The following is a 23,150-nucleotide window of genomic DNA, read 5'->3' on the forward strand; positions in this document are numbered from 1 at the left end:
ATTCCAGTTGATTTTATTTACGTTGTATGTGATTATTTTCTTATGTTCATTGGTTATAAACAAGATTTCATAGCTTTTCCCTTCGCATATTTTATGTTAAATTTGGACTGCGACTGACAGCTCTATCAGCTGACTGTCATTTTTTTCTATTTTCAGGTTATTTCGTGAGAGAAAATTAGGCAAAATAGCGGTTTGTTTACAAACCGCGATGCGTGGCCTGACGTTCAGCGTGCTTCGACGGTGCCGCACTGGCCTGTGGCGTCCGGCAGCGCGCGCGCTATGCTCGCAGCCTAAGCCTGCAGCCGGTGCCCTGCCTGGTAAGGCTCCTGAAAGTACAGTCCTGAATCTCTTTCTTAGTCAATGCTCTTCTTTTTTGTGATGGTCTCGTTGTTGCGACTGCCTACAGCTCAGAGCCTACAATTCCATACCGTTGGTTCCATTCTGGCCATGATCATTGATCACAAAAACTTTCACATTCCTATTAAATTTTACAGTATGTTTATCTGCCTACCTTAAATAAAACTAAGAGCAGCACTAATAGCCAATTCTAGGAACATGTTCAATGAATAATACAGCATTATGTTTTTTGTCAAAAATTTCATTTGTGATACAAGGTTTTATCGCTGACTGTAGGTACTGACCGTCTCTTCCAACAGACTACTGAGATAATTTCTTACAAACCCAAACACAACTAGGTTCCAGTGTTTTATCACAGGGTTCCTATGGCCACACATGTCCGTCACCCAACTTACATTTTGCTGGCCCTGCTGCAAGTCGAATTTCAACTATCTTGAACATGTAACATAGAACCCTGTAAATATTGGGGCAGTGATAGCAATATGTATGTGAAGTTTGAGCTCTATCAAATAATGGGAAGTAGGTCTGCAATGATTATTTTGCCAGTTGCAGACCCAAAGCTAATTGAGGTGCACTCATCATGGCCATCGGATGAGCAACCAGAGCTCCGAGCGGCGACCATTCAGGGCATGCAAGTCTTGCCAGACTTTGTCACAGAGGCGGAGGAGGGAATGTTGCTTGCCGAGCTGGAACCCATGCTCAAGCGGATCAGATATGAGTTCGACCATTGGGATAATGTGGGTACTTTTTTATATTTTTAATATACCCTCTAGTCACTTTAAAGCCTATTAAAAAGTCTCTAGGTTCATTCTAATTTGAATCTCTTTTTTTGACAAATCATAATTGCATTAGCAAAAATAAAAACTTAGGTTTTGGATTTCATACATGATTTTTTTATGAATCCAATTATAGTACTAGTTCTAGGCAAATTTAGGTTTAGGATGTACTTACTATATAATAGAATAATATATTATATTATAACCGGTACCTGTCTAAAATATATCTAGAAAGGTGATTTGTTTAGAATTTAAGGATGATAGAGTGATAGCATTATCAATGCACAATATGATATGGTTTTACATATCAAAACTATGTACTTGTAATCAATTAGTTAGATTATACATTTTCACAAATCATAGCAGGTAGTATATTTGTGATGACATCAGCGCCTCTCGCGGATATCTTCCGAAGCACCCCCGACCTCGCTAACAAGGGCGGCCTTGCCGCGAGGCCGGCTGAAGGCCAAGGCCGCTGCGAGGCCGTTTACGAGTCGCGAATGCTACGTCACGGCCATGTATATAAATACGTCATGTTGATAAGTGACGTCAGAGATAACGTTGTAAGGAATAAGACGTACAATGTAAAGGACCGGTGTAAGATTTATAAATGTCGCAAATATTTCGTATTTTCATATAAGTAGTTTTATTAGATATGTTTTTCATATAGTTTTATCGGATATGTTTACTTCTTTAGCTCTACAAACCCTACATTACCTACATACCTAATTAGGTAATTATATACTAACGAGATCTTAATTTAGGCACATCATGAACTTAGTCAGCGATTAAAGAGAGTGTTGAAGCCGTATATTTTAATCTTATGAATTTCTTTAGTACTTCACAGTTTCACATAATTCATTCGTAGATGGCGTCAGTAGTAGCGGTTTTGGAAATTTATTAAGGTTATTTTTGTTGGCAATTAACTCTAAAATATTTGTAAAATTATTTGGAATAACATGTTTGTAATATTTTGCATTAAAATTCACAATTTAGCGATTTATTGTTATAGAAAATTAATTACCAAATAAGTTAAGAGATGGCACTTTGTTCCCAACGCGTCCGTTCTACAACGCGGTGTTAAGATTTTTCCGGGTTTCATATATAAGTTTCGAGGAACAATATGTCGTCAGTTCAAAATTCAAATCAAGCAGTGAGTGTTATATACAGTGTGTAGTAGTTGTAAATAGTAATTAAAGTGGTGGTTTTATACAGTGTGGTGTTATTTTTGGACCTCGTACATGGTCCTTCGAGCCGGATAGCTATTCGGTTCTAGGATTCGACGGCAGAGGGCATAGTGCAGTGCCGACGTCAACCACGGCCTGACGTTATCGGCAGCGACGACATCGGGTAACGTTATCGGCAGCAGCGACATCGCGTGACGTCACGGCAGCGGCGACATCGGGTGACGTCATCAGCGGCAAGTGCAGTGTGACGTCAGTTGTGGTCAAGTGTGAGTGCCGGTGGTGAATTGTGAGTACTTTATTATTCATTACGGAGTGAGGACTTAGAAAATTTCACGTGTAATTGGACTTAGAAAAATTCAATCGGATAATCTGGGACTTAGAAAATTTTCAATCCGATTGAGTTGGGACTTAGGAAATTCAGATCAGTAGCCAGGACTTAGAATATTCTATCACGGGGAACCTATGCCCGATTTAAGTTAGCTGTCAAACACTTAGAAATAAATCACGATGGAGAAACTTCTGAACATACAGGATGACTTGCAGTCTAGAATTGTTCGCGGTTTTGAAAACTTCAAAAAGTCTCCCAAAGAACGTCGTAATTCTGTTGATTATCTCAATACTAGATTGGAATTGTTAGAGGAGTTATGGACTCAATTTTCACGCACGCATACGCATATCATTCAGAACAGCGAGTCAGAAGCTTATATTCAAAGCACATATGTCGTAAACAACGTGTATGATGACACTGAAGAAGCATACATAACTTACAAATGCCTTATTAAATCTTTGCTTAGCAGTCTCAAGCCAGCTTCTACATCTGCAACGTCAAGCATGAATGTCACCGAGCCCAGTAAGTCAACCAACAAGGCTGAGGAACGCGTCAAACTGCCCAAGATTTCAATACCAACGTTCTCCGGTCAGTATGCTGAATGGGTGAGTTTCCGTGACATGTTTGTTTCGTTGATACACAGCAACAAGGATCTAGATGATGTCCAGAAGCTGCATTATTTAAAGGGGCATTTAACTGGCGAAGCTGAACAGTTGTTGAGACACATTCCAATCACCAAAGATAACTACAGTACCAGTTGGGAGCAACTCGAGAAGCGGTATAACAATAAGAAATACCTATCAAACTGCATCCTGAAACGATTGTTGAGTCAGCGTAACTTGGCTACTGAATCTGCAAGTGCCCTCAAGGAGTTGTTAGATACGACCAACGAGTGTCTACAAGCGCTGAAAAACTTAGGCATAGACGTTAAGAGTTGGGATGTTATTATTGTGCATCTAATGTGTTTAAAGTTAGATGCTGAGTCGCGAAAGCAATGGGAACTGAAGTCAATTGAACACAACAATGAGTTGCCAACTTATGAACAATTTCAAATATTTTTAGAGACACGGTTTCGCGCATTGGAGTTCATTGACCCAAAGCTTTCTAGGCCCAGCACCAATACATCTGTGAAGGTCCATCATGTGTCAGTTGTGACAACCCCAACCTGTACATTCTGTTCTGAAGCCCATAAGATTAGTAATTGTAAAGAGTTTTCCAAACTTGATACTGATGCTCGTCGTGGTTTTGTCCAATCACATAGTCTTTGTTTTAACTGTCTAGGACCTCATCATTCAGTTTATGCATGCCGTCAATCATCTAGATGCCGAATTTGCCAAAGGAAACATCATTCTTTATTGCATTCCAAGAATAACACACCAGCAACTGAGTCTCAGGAGTCTGAAGAAACAAATCACTCAGTTGTATCAAATGTGGTTGCACCTGCAACTGCATCTCACTCGTCATCTGATGATGAGCCCACCACTACCAACATTAAAAACCACTTTTCGACAGCTCATAGGTTGATTTTATTACCAACAGCATTGGTTAATGCCATGTCGAAATCTGGTCAACTCATAACACTCAGGTGCTTTATCGACCAAGGATCAGAAGAGTCATTTATCAAAGAATCTGCGGTTCATCTGCTCGGACTTTCCAGGATTCCCCACAAAAGCACAATCACGAGACTATGCGAAGATGAAGAGGAGAGTTCCCTGAGCTCTAACTCGTCGGTGAAGATAACAATCACATCTCGCGTAGACTCTGATTTTAAGGTAAACGTAAATGCTTTTGTGTTAAGCAAACTCACATTGAATCTTCCAGAGAAACGAGTCAATGTTGAGTCTTGGTCCGAGCTGTCTAGTTTAGATTTAGCGGATGCAACATTCAATGAACCGGGACAGATCGACTTGCTACTTGGTGGAGAAGTCTATAGTCAAATACTCATGGGCGGTGTTCTCAAAACTCCACAGGGAGGACCCATCGCTCAGCAAACTTCCTTAGGTTGGATCATTTCCGGGCCGGTTCACTCAGGTGAGTCGGAATTACACAATAAGATCAGAGCTAACTACATTCATGTCATTGACAACGAGCTTCTGAAGAAGTCTTCAGAGCTTGAGGCTGATCCTATTGCGCCAGATCCCAAGCAAAATCACACTAAGGAAGAAGAGAAGCAAGTAGAATCTTTTGCTACCACTACTAACCGGGATTGTAGTGGTAGGTATTCATTCAAGTTGCCCTTCTGCGAAGAAAATATACAGTACTGCAGGTGCACTGAAGGGAAACTTTATCTCGCAGCAGTTAAACGATCCAATTTACTCGAGAGAAAAATCGAGCAAGAACCCCAGTTGAAGGAGAGGTACATGAATAACATCAAGGAGTACGAAGAGCTTAGCAACGTGAGAATGGTTTCGAATGAAGTGCAACCCAAACCAGAAGTTGTGTGCCTTCCCCAAAATGCTATTACTCCAGAAGACAATAAGGTAGCGATAGTCTTCGATGTCTCATGCACGGGAATAAAACGGCAGGTAAAGGTCTACGTCGAAGATGCTGAGTTCCGACAAAGTTTATGTCGAGATGGTCAAAACAAACTCGGAACAACTGTGGCACCTACTCTGGCTGTCAAAGCACTGCAGCGAGTTGCACCTGAGCGCGAAGAAGCCTATCAATGGGCAGCAGCAGACAGAGTGTTGCGTGTGGATGACCTCCTGTCAGATTGTGAGACTGTGGGAGAAGAAAAACGATCATACAAAGAACTCAACGGATCAATAGGTAAAGCAGGTTTCAAAAAAGCAACTTGGAATCAAGATAATAGAGATGAAGAAGGCAATATGAAGACTGAGCTGGACACAACAGTGAAGAATTTGGGTCAGACTTGGCATCAAAAGGACGTCAGATTCGAATATTCCCTTGCAGTTCAATTACTAACAATGAAGTTTTGTGCAATGAAAATACGGATGACACGGACACGGACGGATTACATGGACATATCCTGGTTTGACCCGCTCGGTAGGCTGACGTCAGTTATTATTTGGCCGAATTACAATCAACCCAAAAGAAGAATAATAAGAAACACAACCCCATAACTGTATCAACTATTCTAGCTGCCTGAATTCAACAAACTTTCTTTGACAGGACCTCTAATGTTGGAACCTGACTTCGATTCGAAACATCAATAATCTCAGAAGATAGCGATTGACTCAGAAAATGTGCAAGATTTTATTTGTCGAGTGGCAGTTTTATCGTCCATCCAAGTCTCGTCACTCCTGAGTCCTGAGCCAGTTGTTGGTGTCGTTGTTTTGGACAATTTAGACTGTTCCTGCATTTGGATGGTTGTACGGCATTCAAGCATAAGACATTCAGGCGCGAACAATATCACACGAGTAATCAGTCTGAGTAAACACATAAAAAAAGGGCTGTAAATAAACTGTTTCCTTCTTATTAAGTATTGTTATTGAAACTGTTTTCTTTTGTTATTTAATCTCAATTTTATTGGTTTAGGTAAATGCAAAGGGCATGTTATAATTTTGTGTTCACGTTATCACTTGCCTTTGCTATTATTTGTTATATCATGCCATGGTGGGCGGAATTAAGAACAAACTGCCCTTTGTTCTTGGTGGGCGGAATGTTGAAGCCGTATATTTTAATCTTATGAATTTCTTTAGTACTTCACAGTTTCACATAATTCATTCGTAGATGGCGTCAGTAGTAGCGGTTTTGGAAATTTATTAAGGTTATTTTTGTTGGCAATTAACTCTAAAATATTTGTAAAATTATTTGGAATAACATGTTTGTAATATTTTGCATTAAAATTCACAATTTAGCGATTTATTGTTATAGAAAATTAATTACCAAATAAGTTAAGAGATGGCACTTTGTTCCCAACGCGTCCGTTCTACAACGCGGTGTTAAGATTTTTCCGGGTTTCATATATAAGTTTCGAGGAACAATATGTCGTCAGTTCAAAATTCAAATCAAGCAGTGAGTGTTATATACAGTGTGTAGTAGTTGTAAATAGTAATTAAAGTGGTGGTTTTATACAGTGTGGTGTTATTTTTGGACCTCGTACAGAGAGTCACCCCACAAAAAGGTTTATGGGCCCTTGAATCAAAAATATTATTTTTGTTTAAAATTGGTTTTCATAATTTTAACGATTAAACCAAAATTATTAGCTTGAGCAGTTGAAAGCATTTTGAAAGTTCTTATACTTATAGGAGTTTATAGGTATAAGCGTTTTTGGTGGCTAAATCACGACTTAAGGCCTGTGCGCACCGAATGTGTGCTCAGAGGCTTACCGCGAACACCGAAGTTCGCAAATTGCGGGCGTCTTCTCTTTTACTCCAATTAGACGTAATTAGAGTGACAGACTGAGCTAGAGTGAGCTAGACTGAGCTCAAAGGGCTAGTGTATAAGTGTATTATCCGACCAGTCCCACTTTATGGCGCCGAGACATGGCCGGTTCTTGGAAGGCACGTTCAGGAGCTTCGCGTTACAGAGATGAAGATGCTGCGATGGATGTGCGGCGTTACGCGCGCTGACCGCATCCGTAACGAGTAAATCCGTGGCAGCCTCGCAGTCCGTGACGTAGCAGAGACGCTCCAAGAATGTCGCCTCCGGTGGTTCGGCCACGTTTGTCGCAGGCCAGCTGACTACGTAGGAAACATATGCCTTAACCTAGCCCTTGACGGCCCCCGACCCCAAGGCAGACCAAAAAAGCGATGGCTCGATGTCGTGAAAGCAAATATGAGTGTGAACGGGCTCACACGAGACGACGCCCAGGACCGCGCAAAGTGGAGGAAAGCAAGTAGGAAAGCGGACCCTGGCAAAGGCCGGGATAACGCTAGGTAGAAGAAGAGAGTGACAGACTGACAGAGAAAGATGGCCGCAATTTGCGAACTTCTGTGTTCGCGGTAGGCCCTCTGGCCTTTTAGCGTTCTTGGCATCCAATCATCCAATGTGTTAACGGCAACTTTATTATTTCGCAGGCGATCATAGGCTTCCGCGAAACAGAACGTAGATCATGGACCCCGACCAACGAAGCTATCATCTCGCGAATACGCAGCGTTTTCCCGCGAACTGGGATGGACTCGGAACTACTACCCGCTGCTCATGTGCTGGACTTGGCCGCGGCGGGACATATCAAGCCTCATATTGACGCGGTTCGGGTGAGATATATGGTTTCCCGCTTTACCGTTAGCGCGCGAAGCTGTCATCTCCGAGCGTTTAAATCTAACATAGCGACCTGCTTCAATGTCACAGTCAATGTTAAATCGCGTGTGCACTAAACATATTAGTTTCCCCTCGGAGTCCATTACGTCTTGTTGTAAGTTCAGCCAGGGCAATATCAACTATGGGGCAAATGCAACCTATACTACACCTACTCTAAAAATACCTACAAGAAGTGAGTCTAGAGCGAGAGCCACTCATACCATGGGTGAACTCTCTTTTATGACTAGCGAAAATGTGCCATGAATACAAATGGCTCTCTAGATTCCTGATATTTAAAAAAAAAAACGATTTGCCCTAGTGACCGGGCCGGAATGACTAGAAATCGTACATTAGAAATACGTTCAAACACATATTGGCATGAATGTATAAAAAGTGAAGTCGTCAGAAGTCAGCTTATTGTCATGAAACTCATGAATAGACTCAAAGTTTTGTCTTAGCGACCTCTACCCAGGGTTGCCATACGTCCTTTTTTGGTCATTCGTATTGGAGAGAGTTTTTAATTAGAAACTTCAACTAACCACTAAAAGCTAGCCAAAAATGTATTCATATACCTAATACGGGACACGTATTCCGCGTATTCGAATCATTATATTCATAGTTTTTTCATTTATATTTTTTAACATCGAAATAAAACAAATCATGTCAAAACTTTAATTAAGGTTAGTAAAGTAATTAAGCTTTTATTACAGCAAAGAAAAAGTAGATTCAAAATATTAGTGGATTAGAAAAATATATTTAAATATTTGACTCTTTAATTTATGTAAGCCTGATAAACAAATATAAAAAAACAGGGCAAGTGCGAGTCGGACTCGCGCACGAAGGGTTCCGTACCATAATGAAAAAAAAAACGGAAAAAAAATTAAAAAAAAAACGGTCACCCATCCAAGTACTGACCACGCCCGACGTTGCTTAACTTTGGTCAAAAATCACGTTTGTTGTATGGGAGCCCCATTTAAATCTTTATTTTATTCTGTTTTTAGTATTTCATTTCATTTCATTTATTTATTCATATAACAATAAACATTGTGTTTGAAATTCTATTATAAATAACTTAACCTAATTAAATATTTACATTAAATTATTAAAATTAGATCTTACATAATAATCCATGTTCTCATTATTAAAATTTTAATTAATTACATACATTTCATCGTCAGCTTATTCATTATCATTATTATCAACATATAATTACAAGTACAAGTGCAATGCAAATATAATTATTATTAATGTCTATCGTATACATAACTAGGTACGTACATATCTAATATTTTGTATCGTCCTCCAATAAATATTCCTCTACTGAATAGAAGCATTTCTTTAGTAGAAAAGCTTTTAATTTATTTTTAAACAAGTTGGCATTTGTGAGCGACTTCAATTCAATTGGCAATTTGTTAAATAAGATAATAGCCTGGTAACCTGCTGAGTGCTTAAATACCTTGAGGTTTGATCTGACAGTCAGTGGCAAGTCCTTTCTTCTTGAAGCTAGACGAGCTTCCCGTTGCTCTTTGTTTTCAATCTCATTCAAGGACTTTACCAAATCACATAGCACTATAAGAATGTACAGACCGGGTACAGTCAGAATTCCAAACTCAGAGAAGTAATTCTTACATGACGTTAGCTGCGATATTCGTGCTATTATTCTAAGAGCCCTTTTTTGGGCCACAAAAGCCGAATGACAATTGTATTGGTAGCTATTGCCCCAGAACTTAACACTATATCTTAATCTCGATTCGACTAGCGCATAGTAAACCATAATGAGTTGGGCCAATTTTATTTCGTCTCTTAGGCTTCTGAGTGCGTAGCAGGCTGAATTTATTGAACTTACCACTGCAGATAGCTCAGCTTTCCAATTTAAGTTAGAGTCTATAAATACGCCAAGAAATTTCACAGACTGCACCTGCTGGATGTTGGACCCATTAGATAATAAATGCAGCCTATCTTTGCTATTGGCGGTTGTTGTAAATAGCAGGGCATTTGTTTTATTGCTGTTTAATTTTAATTTATTGGTACTGAACCAGGTATGAAAAAGTTCCAATGCCTTATTTACTCTATCGTTGAGTTGTGTAACGTTATCAGCAGATATTACCGCATTGGTGTCATCTGCAAAAATCACTAGCTGGCTATTCGGGAGTTGACTGTTCATATAGTCAATTATATCGTTGGTGAAAAGGATGAAAAAGATTGGACCCAAGATGGAGCCCTGTGGTACACCCCTTGTAAGTCTCGTCATTTTGGATCTATGAGTCGTTTCTTTGTTATCAAGAGTCCACTTTATTTCTACAAATTGATTCCTGTTCTGAAGGTAAGATCGGAACAAAGCTAATACCTTGCCTCTGACACCATAGAATTCCAGTTTATCCAGTAGGATATCATGGTCCACTAAATCGAATGCAGAGCTCAGGTCCAGAAACAAGCCCGCAACCCTTTTTTTAGTATTCAATTGATGAACTATGTCCTCAATCAGAGTACCAATCGCTTCCTTAGTACCCCTGCTTTTTTGATAACCGAATTGCCTTGCAGATATTTGTTGTTATAGCGGCAACAGAAATACATCAAAAATTTCAACTGTCTATCACGGTTCGTGAGATACAGCCTGGTGACAGACAGACGGACGGACGGACAGCGAAGTCTTAGTAATAGGGTCCCGTTTTACCTTTTGGGTACGGAACCCTAAAAAGGACATTTATTACAATCAACGTCAATTAATAGCATAGCAGATGGGACTATTTATCAAAAGTATCTACTATTATAAATGCTTTACATAAAGACTAAGGAACATGTACTTATCTAATATTCTATATAGTATATATACCTATATAAAACAGGGTGTGGTGTGTGGGTATTGTGTCTAGTTGTCTACCTCTGAACGCTGCGAATTGTAGATAATATCCATTAGGTACAAATCCATTAGTAAAACTAGAAATGGCAAATACTTTTGTTCGGTTGTTCTATCTTCTACTATTGATGCCGCTGTTATACATATTTTGATACTTTCGGGTTATTCTCGACCACACACTCGACATAGTCCACCGCGCTATGACCGCGCTCATGTGCGACATGTCCGGAATTCCGGATGTTCTCCTCTACAGGATGCAATTCTCAACCGATTCACGTGAAATTTTGTGATGTAGTAGGTGTGATGCCATTCGATGATTTATAAATAGTTTTTTTTTTTGTCGATTCGAGTCGAGTAAAAAGTCACTAAAGTTAATCTACAGCTCACAGAGCCACCGCTTAGAGTAAGTAGGTGGTGTACCCTTATTTTATCGCCAATTTTATTTGCAGAATTTTGTTATACAGAAAATTATTCATAGAATAATCGAACCGCACATTTTTGTTACAATTAATTCTGTTTCTTCGATTATTCATTTCAAAGAAACATATTTTGTAACTTGAATAAAATTCAGAATATTTATTCAAAGATTTTTAAATAAAATAAAAGACTGACTGTAGAATTATTATTCATTGAATATTATTTGTGCGACACTACAGTTCACAGAATATTAATTTCAACAATTATTATTTTACAAAATGACCTTTCACAGACTCGTAGTATTAATTGGAATTGCTAAAAAAGGAGTTTAGGTTACTTTAGAGCTGCAACTTCTAAGAAAACGAACCCTTGCTGGAAAAGTGGGTTAGGTTAGGTTAGAACTGCGACCCCCAAGAAAACGAATGGTTGCCAGAAAAGTGAGTTAGGTTAGGTTAGAACTGCGACCCCCAAGAAAACGAACTGTTGCCAGAAAAGTGGGTTAGGTTAGGTTAGAACTGCGACCCCCATAAAAACGAACTTTATCCATAAAAGTGGGTTAGGTTAGGTTAGAACTGCGACCCCTAAGAAAACGAAATGTTGCCAGAAAAGTGGGTTAGGTTAGGTTAGAACTACGACCCCCAAGAAAACGAACTGTTGCCAGAAAAGTGGGTTAGGTTAGAACGGCAACCCCTAGAAATGAATTCCTTCCAGAGAAGCAGATTGCGTTAAATTAACGACAATAAATAAAATTCGACTAAATGACTATTCTGTATATATTAAATTTTGGTGAACCGTATTTATAAAAAAAAAATAAAAATAAAAATAAAATAAAATAAAAATCATTTATTTCGGACCACAAAAATCCATAACAGGTTAGTAAACATGTACATGCAGAGCTTGTAATTTAGACTATGTTAGTACTTAATTTATTAGATACCTATCTACCTACTACATTTTATCATAGGGAGCTAAGGAACGGTGCAGGTTCGACCAGTGCTGCATATAGCGACTATCGAGCCTACCCGCTATCGCACTCAGGATACTGTTGCTACTGTCAAGCACTCTGCGACGCGTCGCGGCGGCACGCCTTCTTATTGTAGCAGAGAAGCTGTCTACCTGCGCGTCCGCGAACATGCCTGACGCGCTGCAGAAGCGTGGCAGACGCAACAGCACCCTGAAAGCGTTGTTAAACTGAACCCTTATAAGAAGTGACTTTTCTACAGATCGATGATTCTGTGAAATGATATTACATGAACAAATTGTTCTTGAAACAAAACTAATGTTTTAAATTTTTGGTGAAACACAACTAATCGGAACTAAAATTATTTGAAGTAAATATTCTATGTAAAGATTATCCCATCAAAAACATAAATGTAAAAAAGGAGAGCCAAGTTCAATACAAAAATTATGCTTGGCTGTGGGGTTCGCCGCAAAAAGAATGGAGATCTAAATGAGTGCCAAGTTCTATGCAAAATCCAAATATCTATTTATAAGAACAAAATAACATTATAAACAAGTATTAAACTCTATTTCTTTGCTTTATTGGATACCTATAACAATTGCTGTTATTTAAAAAAAATGTGAGATCTTAAAGTAGGTTAGATTTGACTTGGCCAGTTTTCATTACATCAGTTATTTTATAAAGTTATTCAACATATATAATATATATATATATATATATATATATATATATATATATATATATATATATATATATATATATATATATATATATATATATATATATATATATATATATATATATTGTAATTCTGATAAAAACTAGCCAAGCCAAATCTAACCTACTTTAAGATCTCACATTTTTTTTTAAATAACAGCAATTGTTATAGGTATCCAATAAAGCAAAGAAATAGAGTTTAATACTTGTTTATAATGTTATTTTGTTCTTATAAATAGATATTTGGATTTTGCATAGAACTTGGCACTCATTTAGATCTCCATTCTTTTTGCGGCGAACCCCACAGCCAAGCATAATTTTTGTATTGAACTTGGCTCTCCTTTTTTACATTTATGTTTTTGATGGGATATCAATACTTTTTGTAAAGAAAACAAGGCAGGTATTGAGATTTAATGTTTTTTCTTGTGTTTCCGCCGCATGTTTTTTCACTTCTGTTCTTTGTATTAATTATGTGGTGCCGCGCGCCGCCAACGACACACCGTTGGCCGGTCGTTTAGCGCGTATTACAAGTTTTTTGTATGGGGACACCACTTATTTTTTTGACTTAACTTTATTTTTATATTTCTTTTATATAGCAATAGCAAATATAATAATACATATATTGGGATAGTTTCAAATATCTGCTTGTAACGGTTCCAACGCTACAATTAAAAAATATTTTTTTGTATGGGGACCCCCCCTATTTTTTACCTTTTTTTATTTTTAGATTTTTTCCTACGCTTACACACAATTACCGAGCTGGATTCCAAATTTCATCCTTCTAGGTCATCTGGAAGTAGGTTAGGTTTAGGTACTATATGTCAGTCACAATAAATAAAAAATTTGTATGGGGACCCCCCCTATTTATTAACTTTTTTTTATTTTTAGATTTTTCCTTCGCTTACACACAATAACCGACCTGGATTCCAAATTTCATCCTTCTAGGTCATCTGGAAGTAGGTTAGGTTTAGGTACTTATATGTCAGTCACAATAAAAAATGTTTTTTTTGTATGGGGACCCCCCCTATTTTTTAACTTTTTTTTATTTTTAGATTTTTTCCTACGCTTAGACACAATAACCGAGCTGGATTCCAAATTTCATCCTTCTAGGTCATCTGGAAGTAGGTTAGGTTTAGGTACTTATATGTCAGTCACAATAAAAAATGGTTTTTTTGTATGGGGACCCCCCCTATTTTTTAACTTTTTTTTATTTTTAGATTTTTTCCTACGCTTACACACAATAACCGAGCTGCATTCCAAATTTCATCCTTCTAGGTCATCTGGAAGTAGGTTAGGTTTAGGTACTATAAGTCAGTCAGTCAGTCCCAAAATTTACGACTTTTTGACCTTCATATCTTTATAACCGTTTGAGCTAGCTTCATGAAATTTAGGCTTCTAGATGTCCTTATGGATATAATTAAACACACGTAGTTTTATATGTTTACGTTAAATATGTTTTGAGTTATAGAAGGGTCAAAAGTGGCACCAAGTGGTTCGTGTAAAGATACACTCGGCGCTGGCTAGCCAGTTCCTTTGCTTGAACTTGTCTTGACACGCTGCCGCGTGTCTAGATTTTGCGATTGGAAATTACTTGAAAATTTTTCTGTGAAACGAAAATCTGCAGAAAAATTGACGGCAAAATAAAGGTAAACCTATTAAGTAGGTAGGTACCTACTAGCTAGTTTGTTAGTGCACGACACCTTGCACTTTGTGACTATGCGCTTAAACTTGGCACAGTTGATTCTTAGCTGGTCATGAGCAGATACAGACCGGGAGACCTCGAGAGCCACGTCTCATTTAGTGGGGGGGAGGGGGGGAAGCTCGACGCCGCCGCGCTTCCCTTGGAGCAACATTTCTCTAAAACTGTACATATTAGGGCATGTGATATATCATTTTCGGATAAATTAAGGATGAGGAATTTTTTTTTGGAACCAAAACAATGCACTTTCTAACAAAAAAAAACATAAAGTAGAAAAGACAAAAAAACGTATCCAATTTTTTTTTAAAGAGTAGTAGGAATCTGAAAACAAAAAATATAGTTGTAAAGCTACACTTATTACGTTTAAGAAAATATATAGTTTATTCTACAAAACTGTTGTTACATGGGAGATAAAAAATAATATTAAGCGTGGGCCAGAGTGATCTGAATACAAAATATTATTAATGTGGGAAAGTTACTTATAATTTGTTCTACAATCGTTTATTTTTTTAGTTTTTCGTAAATAACTCGTAAACGGTAGCCCACAGCAAAAAAATATCTTTTACGTAAATAATCTGTTTCAGATTTCTTATAAAATAAGTGCAACTTTTTTTCGCTAAAATCAATATTAAAAAAAATATTGAAGGGAGAAAATAAATACTAAGGTCCCCTTTTTTAGTAATTCGTAAATAACTCGTAAAGGATGGCCAATAGCAAAAATATTTTAACACATGAATAATTAGCATAAAATTTCCTACAAAAAAGGTTATTCAAACTTTTTCGCTACGATCAATATTTAAAAAGGGGACCTTAGAATTTATTTTCTCTCTTTAATATCGTTTTTAATATTGATTGTAGCGAAAAAGTTTGAATGACCTTTTTTGTAGGAAATTTTATGTAAATTATTCATGTCCTTAAAAATTTTTTTGCTATTGGCCATCGTTTATGAGTTATTTACGAATGACTAAAAAAGGGGACCTAAGTATTTATTTTCTCCCTTCAATATTTTTTTTAATATTGATTTTAGTGAAAAAAAGTTGCACTTATTTTATAAGAAATCTGAAACAGATTATTTACGTAAAAGATATTTTTTTTGCTGTGGGCTACCGTTTACGAGTTATTTACGAAAAACTAAAAAAATAAACGATTGTAGAACAAATTATAAGTAACTTTCTTAATATTATTTTTTATCTCCCATTTAGCGATGGGAAACCACTGCACGAGTTAGACACTATTGCCGAAAGATGGCGTCGCTACTGCGAGCAGCTGTACAAAAAGCCCAACACAGCAGATCCCCTTAATGTCCGCGTGAACTGGTCTGTTTTGGACCTGGAACCCGATATCCTACGCTCGGAGATAGTAGCAGCCATTGAATCGTTAAAGACTAAGAAAGCGCCAGGTCCGGATCAAATCACAGCGGAAGTGCTTAAATCTCTGGGTGAAAAAGGCGTTGACACAGTGCACAACATCTGCAACCACGTATGGCGGAATGGCGAGTGGCCAAAGGCTTGGACTCAGTCGATTATCCTTCCACTTCACAAAAAGGGCTCGACCAAAAAATGCGATAACTATCGCACACTCGCGCTAATATCCCACGCTAGCAAAGTCCTGTTACACATTATAAACAACCGTATTCGCTATTATCTCGACTGGCAGATCCCACAGGAACAGGCTGGCTTTGTAAAGGGAAAAGGCACCCGTGAACAAATTCTTAACATCAGGCAAATCGTGGAGAAATGCTATGAGTTTGACACGCCGGTCATAATGTGCTTCGTCGACTATAGCAAAGCTTTCGACTGTGTCAATTGGGACTGTCTATGGAGAGTCTTATCAGAACTGGGTGTACCTCATCATTTAACCGCGCTTCTGCAGTCACTATACCACAATAGCCAAGGAATGGTGAGGATCGACGGTACAATATCCAAACCATTCAGTTTTGAAAAAGGAGTTCGTCAAGGCTGTATCCTATCGCCCATCCTATTCAATATATACGGTGAGTACATAGTGAGGCGTACATGCGATGGCTGGGGAGGAGGAATTGCCGTTGGTGGACGCCAAATTCACAATTTGCGTTATGCAGACGACACCACCTTACTAGCGTCAGATGAGATTGAGATGGCCACCTTATTGGATAGGATGGAACGCATAAGCGGAGAACTAGGGCTCTCTATAAATAGATCCAAGACGAAGATAATGGTCGTAAATCGCACAGGCAAGCTTGAGCTCACCGGAACACTTGACTTGGAGGTAGTTGACAACTTCACATACCTGGGCTCAAGCATTAGTAATAATGGCTCTTGCGAAGCTGAGGTGCGACGTCGAATCGGGATGGCAAAAGGAGCTATGGCGCAGCTACAAAAGATATGGAAGGACAGGAGCATCACCCTGAAAACCAAGACCAACCTTGTGCGCACTTTGGTGTTCTCCATATTCTTATATGGCGCAGAGACGTGGACCTTAAAGAAAGCCGACCGTGACCGCATTGATGCTTTTGAGATGTGGTGCTGGCGCAGGATGCTGGGGATTCCCTGGACAGCACATCGCACCAACGTATCGATTCTTCAGGAGCTCAAGATCCAGACGAGGCTTTCTACCACCTGCCTGCGAAGGATTCTGGAGTACTTCGGACACATAGCCAGGAAAAGCAGCGATAATCTCGAAAAATTAGTGGTCACTGGCAAAGTGGAAGGAAACAGACCTAGGGGCAGAAGCCCGATACGTTGGACTGACCAGGTTCGCACCACCCTTGACACCACCGTACACGACGCTCTTCACGAGGCAGCAGATAGAAGTGTGTGGCGCCGAGTGGTCCACACAAAACTATTTCGACGAGATGGTCACGACCCTCAGCATTGAGGAAACCGACGCGAGGAGGAGGATCTCCCATTTATCAACAGTTTTGTATATTAAACTATATATTTTCTTAAACGTAATAAGTGTAGCTTTACGACTGTATTTTTTGTTTTCAGATTCCTGCTACACTTTAAAAAAAAATTGGTAATTATGAAAAAATCAAAAATACGTTTTTTAGTCTTTTCTACTTTATGCTTTTTTTTAGAAAGTGCATTGTTTTTGTTCCAAAACTAGATTCCTCATCCTTAATTTATCCGAAAATGATATATTACATGCCCTAATAGGTATAGTTTTAGAGAAATGTTGCTCCAAGTGAAGCGCGGCAGCGTCGAACTTCCCCCCCCCCCCCCCCCCCACACTAAATGAGAGGTGGCTCTCGACGGCTCCCGGTCTGTATCTGCTCAAGACCAGCTAAGAATCAACTGTGCCAAGTTTCAGCGCATAGTCTCAAAGTGCAAGGTCCCCATACAACGGTGTACAGTAACAAACCAGCTATACTTAGTTTATTTTAATACGCAAAACAGGTGGAACAACAATTCAACTTTATCCTTAGTTATTATTCGATTCTACTTTAATAGTTAACAGTTTCCGTATAAAAGTATGAAATAAGACAGTGGTCTGAAAACTTTGCCCACGTGATATACTTTTATTTTAATAAACGTTAATAATTTCAAAATTATGAAACTTTGAATAGGTACCTGTAGAGGGCTAAAACATATAACAAAAACAAACATTTTTTTTTTTCACTTTATAAAAGTATTAGTAAAAACGCACATTTTTAAACCCAGCCAGCTACAATTTAAGTAAAAAATAATTGGCCAAGCACGAAGTCAAGACTACGGTGTTCAGAGCACCGTTCCCTTTCTCTATACGCCTTACTAACTCTATGTGCTCTATTGTGAAAAAAAAAAAAACACAACGACAGTGAAGAACGGAATTCATAATTTGATTTTTTTCAGATAAACTGCAATAATAAATATGATTCTTACTGAGCACATTGAGATAGTCAATTGGTTGGAAAGCCCGTTCGAAATTTAAACTTATTTGCAATATAATAAGGTTGTATTTTGTAGATCTCTCTCATACTTATAGTAGGCTATTCAGAAAAAAAATATCCGACAAAAATAAGCAAGCAGAATTAAACTTTGTATCAAAGACATAAGTCATAAATTTCAATGCCAAAGTTTTAACTAAGGATCTTTCTCGCTAAAACTACTTCCTAATATGAAATGACCAGTGTAAGCATCAGTTAGCTAGCCCTAAGCAACCAAAGATCAGGCTGCAGTTGAAAAACTAATAAAGATAAAGTTAAGCTGATAATTTTCCCGCCGTCTCCATGCTTCTTTAAGTTGGGTATTGACTGGTCAGCTGCCTGTTAGCTATAGTTTTCGCGAAAATCGCCAGGACAGAGGTGAAAATTTTTGTATGAAAACTTGCAACTTTAAATGCATTTTTTATCGAAACTATTGCACTCTAAAATGAAGTCAAAATCAGTCCATCGACTCAATTTTTTGCAAGCTTTCTAATGGTACAACACTCGATTCTTACAAATAAAAAAAAATTCAGGCTACCCCTCTCAACCCCCTAAATTTCCCCCTAAAATCAGAAATAGGCAGTTTTGACTTATTCACAGTGTTAGTGATGGTACTTGCCATAACTATTCCAAATTTTAGGTACCTACATCAAACGGTCTTTGAGAAAAACGCATTTAACCGATTTGCAAGACCGAAGTGATCCCATAAGAGCACCGTGAACAAAGTTTTGTACGGTGCTCTAAAAATTGTCATACATAATCGACCCACTCTAATGTGCGCCTGCAGGCACTTCGGAAAATTTAAAACAATTGTCCTCCTGCTCCAGCCACATCACGAAGTCTTGAGAATAGTTCACGGCTACTCGCAGCGCCACCTTGTTCCGAAACTCTGGCGTATCCTGGTATCTGTTTCCTCCATTTTCAAGCTCCCTGGCATACACCGACCTCAGTGAAAAACTTGGCCTGTCAATGTCATTATCCTCAAAATACGAAGAGTCCCACGGTTCGTGTCCCTCTAGCCTTTCAGCTCTGGTACTCCTCGTAACTTGTGGGTGTATAATATTCAAGAACGCATCCTGCGAGTCCGCACAAATGATATTTTCAAAAAATGTTACACCACGATGACTTAATATTCTTTTTAATAACGGAAAATGGTAGAAAAAAGCGCTGAATGCGATTAGACACTTTGGCTTGTCTAAAGAATCGAGAAAATCAATAATAACGTTTTCAGCGTTTTCTGGCTCAAAGTCCCCGTCTCTAGCACGGCCGTTATACTCCCGGTAGACCGGAGGCTCCGCGATCTTCTCTGCTCTGGTCTCTTCTTGTATATTTCGAGGATGTTGGCTCTTCACCGCTAACAAGCTCATGGAAACGATTATATTGGGCGGGAGTCCTCTTCCTCCTAGGTTAATGAACACGTACGTGGCTACCGAGTCCATTGGAGTATGTCTAAGTAGTATGCAGTATGATGGAGTATGTGATGTCGAAGTTCCAGGAAATGGGTTTAAATACTGTTTGTGCATTACGCAGGTTCAATCGATATCACTGAGGTTATTTATATTATTTAATCCCATTGGTCCGTCCTAGCAGTTATCAGTTGATGTGTCATAGACCATAGTCAAGTATACGTGACTGATATCAGGTCAAAGGGTGAATCATTTGCAGAATTACTATTTTAATTAAATTTAGCTATACCTAACTACCTACAGTACGGCTACCACCAGTTTTGACATCGACATTTAAAGGCCAAGCCACACCGGATGCGTGTGCGTAGACGTGCACGTGCACGTACGCGTCCCGATGCGTTGTATAATACGAAAACTCATACGAGAGGACACACAGCTTGCATGACGTGTGCGTGACGTGCGCGTACGCGTGACTTGCACGCAACGCAGCTCCGACGAGACAAACCGGCTGCGTGCTGCGTGCACGCTTCCACGCAGCGGAGCGGCAACGTCGCTTCGTTGCGTGCAGTGATGACGTTGTGTTTAACTGCGTTCCCTATGAGAGGGCGAACCGAGCAGGTTCGGACACGCACAGCTCGGTGCTGCATAGGTGCTGTGCGTGTACACGCGCAGCTCGCTTGTATTTATTTACAACTCGGACGGTGCGCGTGCTGGTTTTTAATATGGATTCAGTGATAAAAGAAAAACTAATTAAAATCGTTCGTCAATACGAATGTATATTTACAACATAGCACAAAGATTACAAAAAATACGTCTTATAAAAAAATTATTTGGCCTGTGGGAACAAATCGATGTTAGGTATTAACGATACTATTGGAAAACAAGGTTGTTGTATTGTGAACTATTGTGCGTTGGTGAATAATATTATGTACTCTCAATTATCTCGATTCAAATATGATACATTTTTTTCCTCTAATTGCAATGGCGGCATTAATTAAGCTGCTTCCATTTGCAACGGGAGTTATAATAACATGATGTAGGTACTGTCGCAGGCGTATTTTATTTTACTGCACGCATGACTGAGCTGCAGCGTGCGCTTGCGTGACGTGTGCAGCACACTGCGTGGCGTGCGTTGCGTGACGTGCGCGTCACCCGGTGTGACAGGGGTGCTGCGCACGTCACGCAGAGCACGCCACGCAGCGTGCTGCACACGCAGCCGGTGTGGCTCGGCCTATATTCGCTCACGTCTACATAACTTACTTTCTATGCATCTCGCTCATGCCAGTATGAGCGAGATGCATATTAGAAAGTAAATTACGTGTTAGACGTGAGCGTTATGTCAACGTCAAAACTGGTGGTAGCCGTACAGTAATATATGTATAAATAATTGTACATGTATCATTTAGACAAAGAGAATTTGAAATAGGATATTTTGTCAAAGTGAATTATGTAGTACATTTACTGCCATCTTTCGACACAAATGATTAACACTTTTAGAACGTCATTTGACTTTGATCCTTATTTTTTCACTGATGTCAAATGAGATAAATGTCAAAAAGTATCGCCATCTAGTCGAGAGTGGGCCGAAGGTATGGCGCCATAGCTCGAAAAGATCGCTCTTTGATTTAGACGAGGCATCTTTACGCTTTCAACTTGTAAGTGCGTAGTTTTTGATGCCAAAAAAGCCCTTTTTTTCTATTTGGATCACTTCGGATTTCCAACCCACCTGTCGATTTTGTCACAAATTTAATGATGTCAATGGAGACAATGGGAGGGTAACAGGATATGCTAAATTTGGAGTTACTCGAGCGTCGTATTAGAGACCTATATGGATTCGTAAGATGAGATGATAGGAAGAATTTGCGCCATGGATGCCCCAAGGCAAAAGGAAGAATTATCGCAACGAAGGCGCGATAATCTTATGCATCAACTTAGCTTACCTGTTTCAGTTCTGCGGTGGGATGATAGCGGGTCTGTGCCTCCTGTCTGATGCCGTGATGCGCCTGCAGCACGAGACCCACAAGCATCTCGGTCTGGACGCCTTGCTGCAACGCCGGGCGCTGTATATCATGAGGTAAGCCTGCTCCAGTTCTGCGGTGGGGTGATAGCGGGTCTGTGCCTCCTGTCTGACGCCGTGATGCGCCTGCAACACGAACCCACAAGCATCTCGGCCTGGACGGCTTGCTGCAACGTCGGGCACTGTATATCATGAGGTAAGCCTGTTCCTGTTGTGCGGTGGGGTGATAGCGGGTCTGTGCCTCCTGTCTGACGCCGTGATGCGCCTGCAACACTAGACCCACAAGCATCTCGGTCTGGACGCCTTGCTGCAACGCCGGGCACTGTATATCATGAGGTAAGCCTGTTCCTGTTCTGCGGTGGGGTGATAGCGGGTCTGTGCCTCCTGTCTGACGCCGTGATGCGCCTGCAACACTAGACCCACAAGCATCTCGGTCTGGACGCCTTGCTGCAACGCCGGGCACTGTATATCATGAGGTAAGCCTGTTCCTGTTCTGCGGTGGGGTGATAGCGGGTCTGTGCCTCCTGTCTAACGCCGTGATGCGCCTGCAACACGAGACCCACAAGCATTTCGGTCTGGACGCCTTGCTGCAACGCCGGGCGCTGTATATCATGAGGTAAGCCTGTTCCAGTTCTGCGGTGGGGTGATATTTCTTAAACTACGAGACCGTTTTTTTGTATAAAAGCAAAAGATTACCTAATTTATAGTAGCTTAGCTCATGTAACATGTTTTGCCTTTTTCAGTGGCGTGTCTCGCTACGAATACACGCACGCAGTCCTAGGAGGCGAGGAGAGTGTCTGGCGCGGCGAGAAGTTACCGCGACGTAGGCGAGTAGCCGTCATACTGCGGAGCCAGCCCAGACCAGACCGGAACTGACGACCCTAGCCTTCACGACATGACTGTCGACTACACCAGGGGTTCTCAATATATTACAGTCCGCGGCCACTTCTAAATTGCCGCGGCGGCGCCCTAAACTAGGATTGCCTCACGGGGCCCCTCTCTACTGTCTACGGGCGCACAGTTTGGAAGCCCCTGGACTACACAGTTGGCATACTGTGACAACCCTAAAGACGTTAGCCTGGCTGTGGAAACTTTGACATCATTACCTACCTTACGTATTAGGTATATTTAAAAACATTAGTCTTTATTTTTATAATGTTGAAGATAAATAAAAAAAAATAGACCATTTGCCAACTTTATCGCAATAACACCGAATTTTATAAATGGTCAACTGATATTTGTATAAATGACAGTATTGTGTGATTTAGAGAAGTATAAACCATTAATTTTTTGTTACTATTTTAGAAAATGTTAAATAAAACAAGCAATAAAAATAA

General features: G+C 39.7%; 1 protein-coding gene across 2 annotated transcripts; it reads left to right on the top strand.

Annotated features, from left to right (window-relative positions):
- Window positions 1-149: 149 nt before the first annotated feature.
- LOC134799907 (alpha-ketoglutarate-dependent dioxygenase alkB homolog 7, mitochondrial) lies at window positions 150-22,719 on the top strand. Of its 2 annotated transcripts, none has more exons than XM_063772345.1 (5): window positions 150-317; window positions 910-1,094; window positions 7,631-7,810; window positions 21,746-21,870; window positions 22,557-22,719. In XM_063772345.1, the coding sequence occupies exons 1-5, from the start codon at window positions 209-211 to the stop codon at window positions 22,687-22,689; spliced, it is 732 nt and encodes a 243-aa protein (XP_063628415.1). In that variant the 5' UTR covers window positions 150-208; the 3' UTR covers window positions 22,690-22,719. The 2 variants fall into 2 exon arrangements, with proteins under 2 accessions (XP_063628415.1, XP_063628414.1); XM_063772344.1 differs by having other exon boundaries at window positions 154-317; window positions 904-1,094; window positions 22,557-22,717.
- The last annotated feature ends 431 nt before the right edge of the window (window positions 22,720-23,150 follow it).

The sequence above is a fragment of the Cydia splendana genome, chromosome 19, assembly GCF_910591565.1.
Source record: "Cydia splendana chromosome 19, ilCydSple1.2, whole genome shotgun sequence".
Lineage (NCBI taxonomy): Eukaryota > Metazoa > Arthropoda > Insecta > Lepidoptera > Tortricidae > Cydia > Cydia splendana.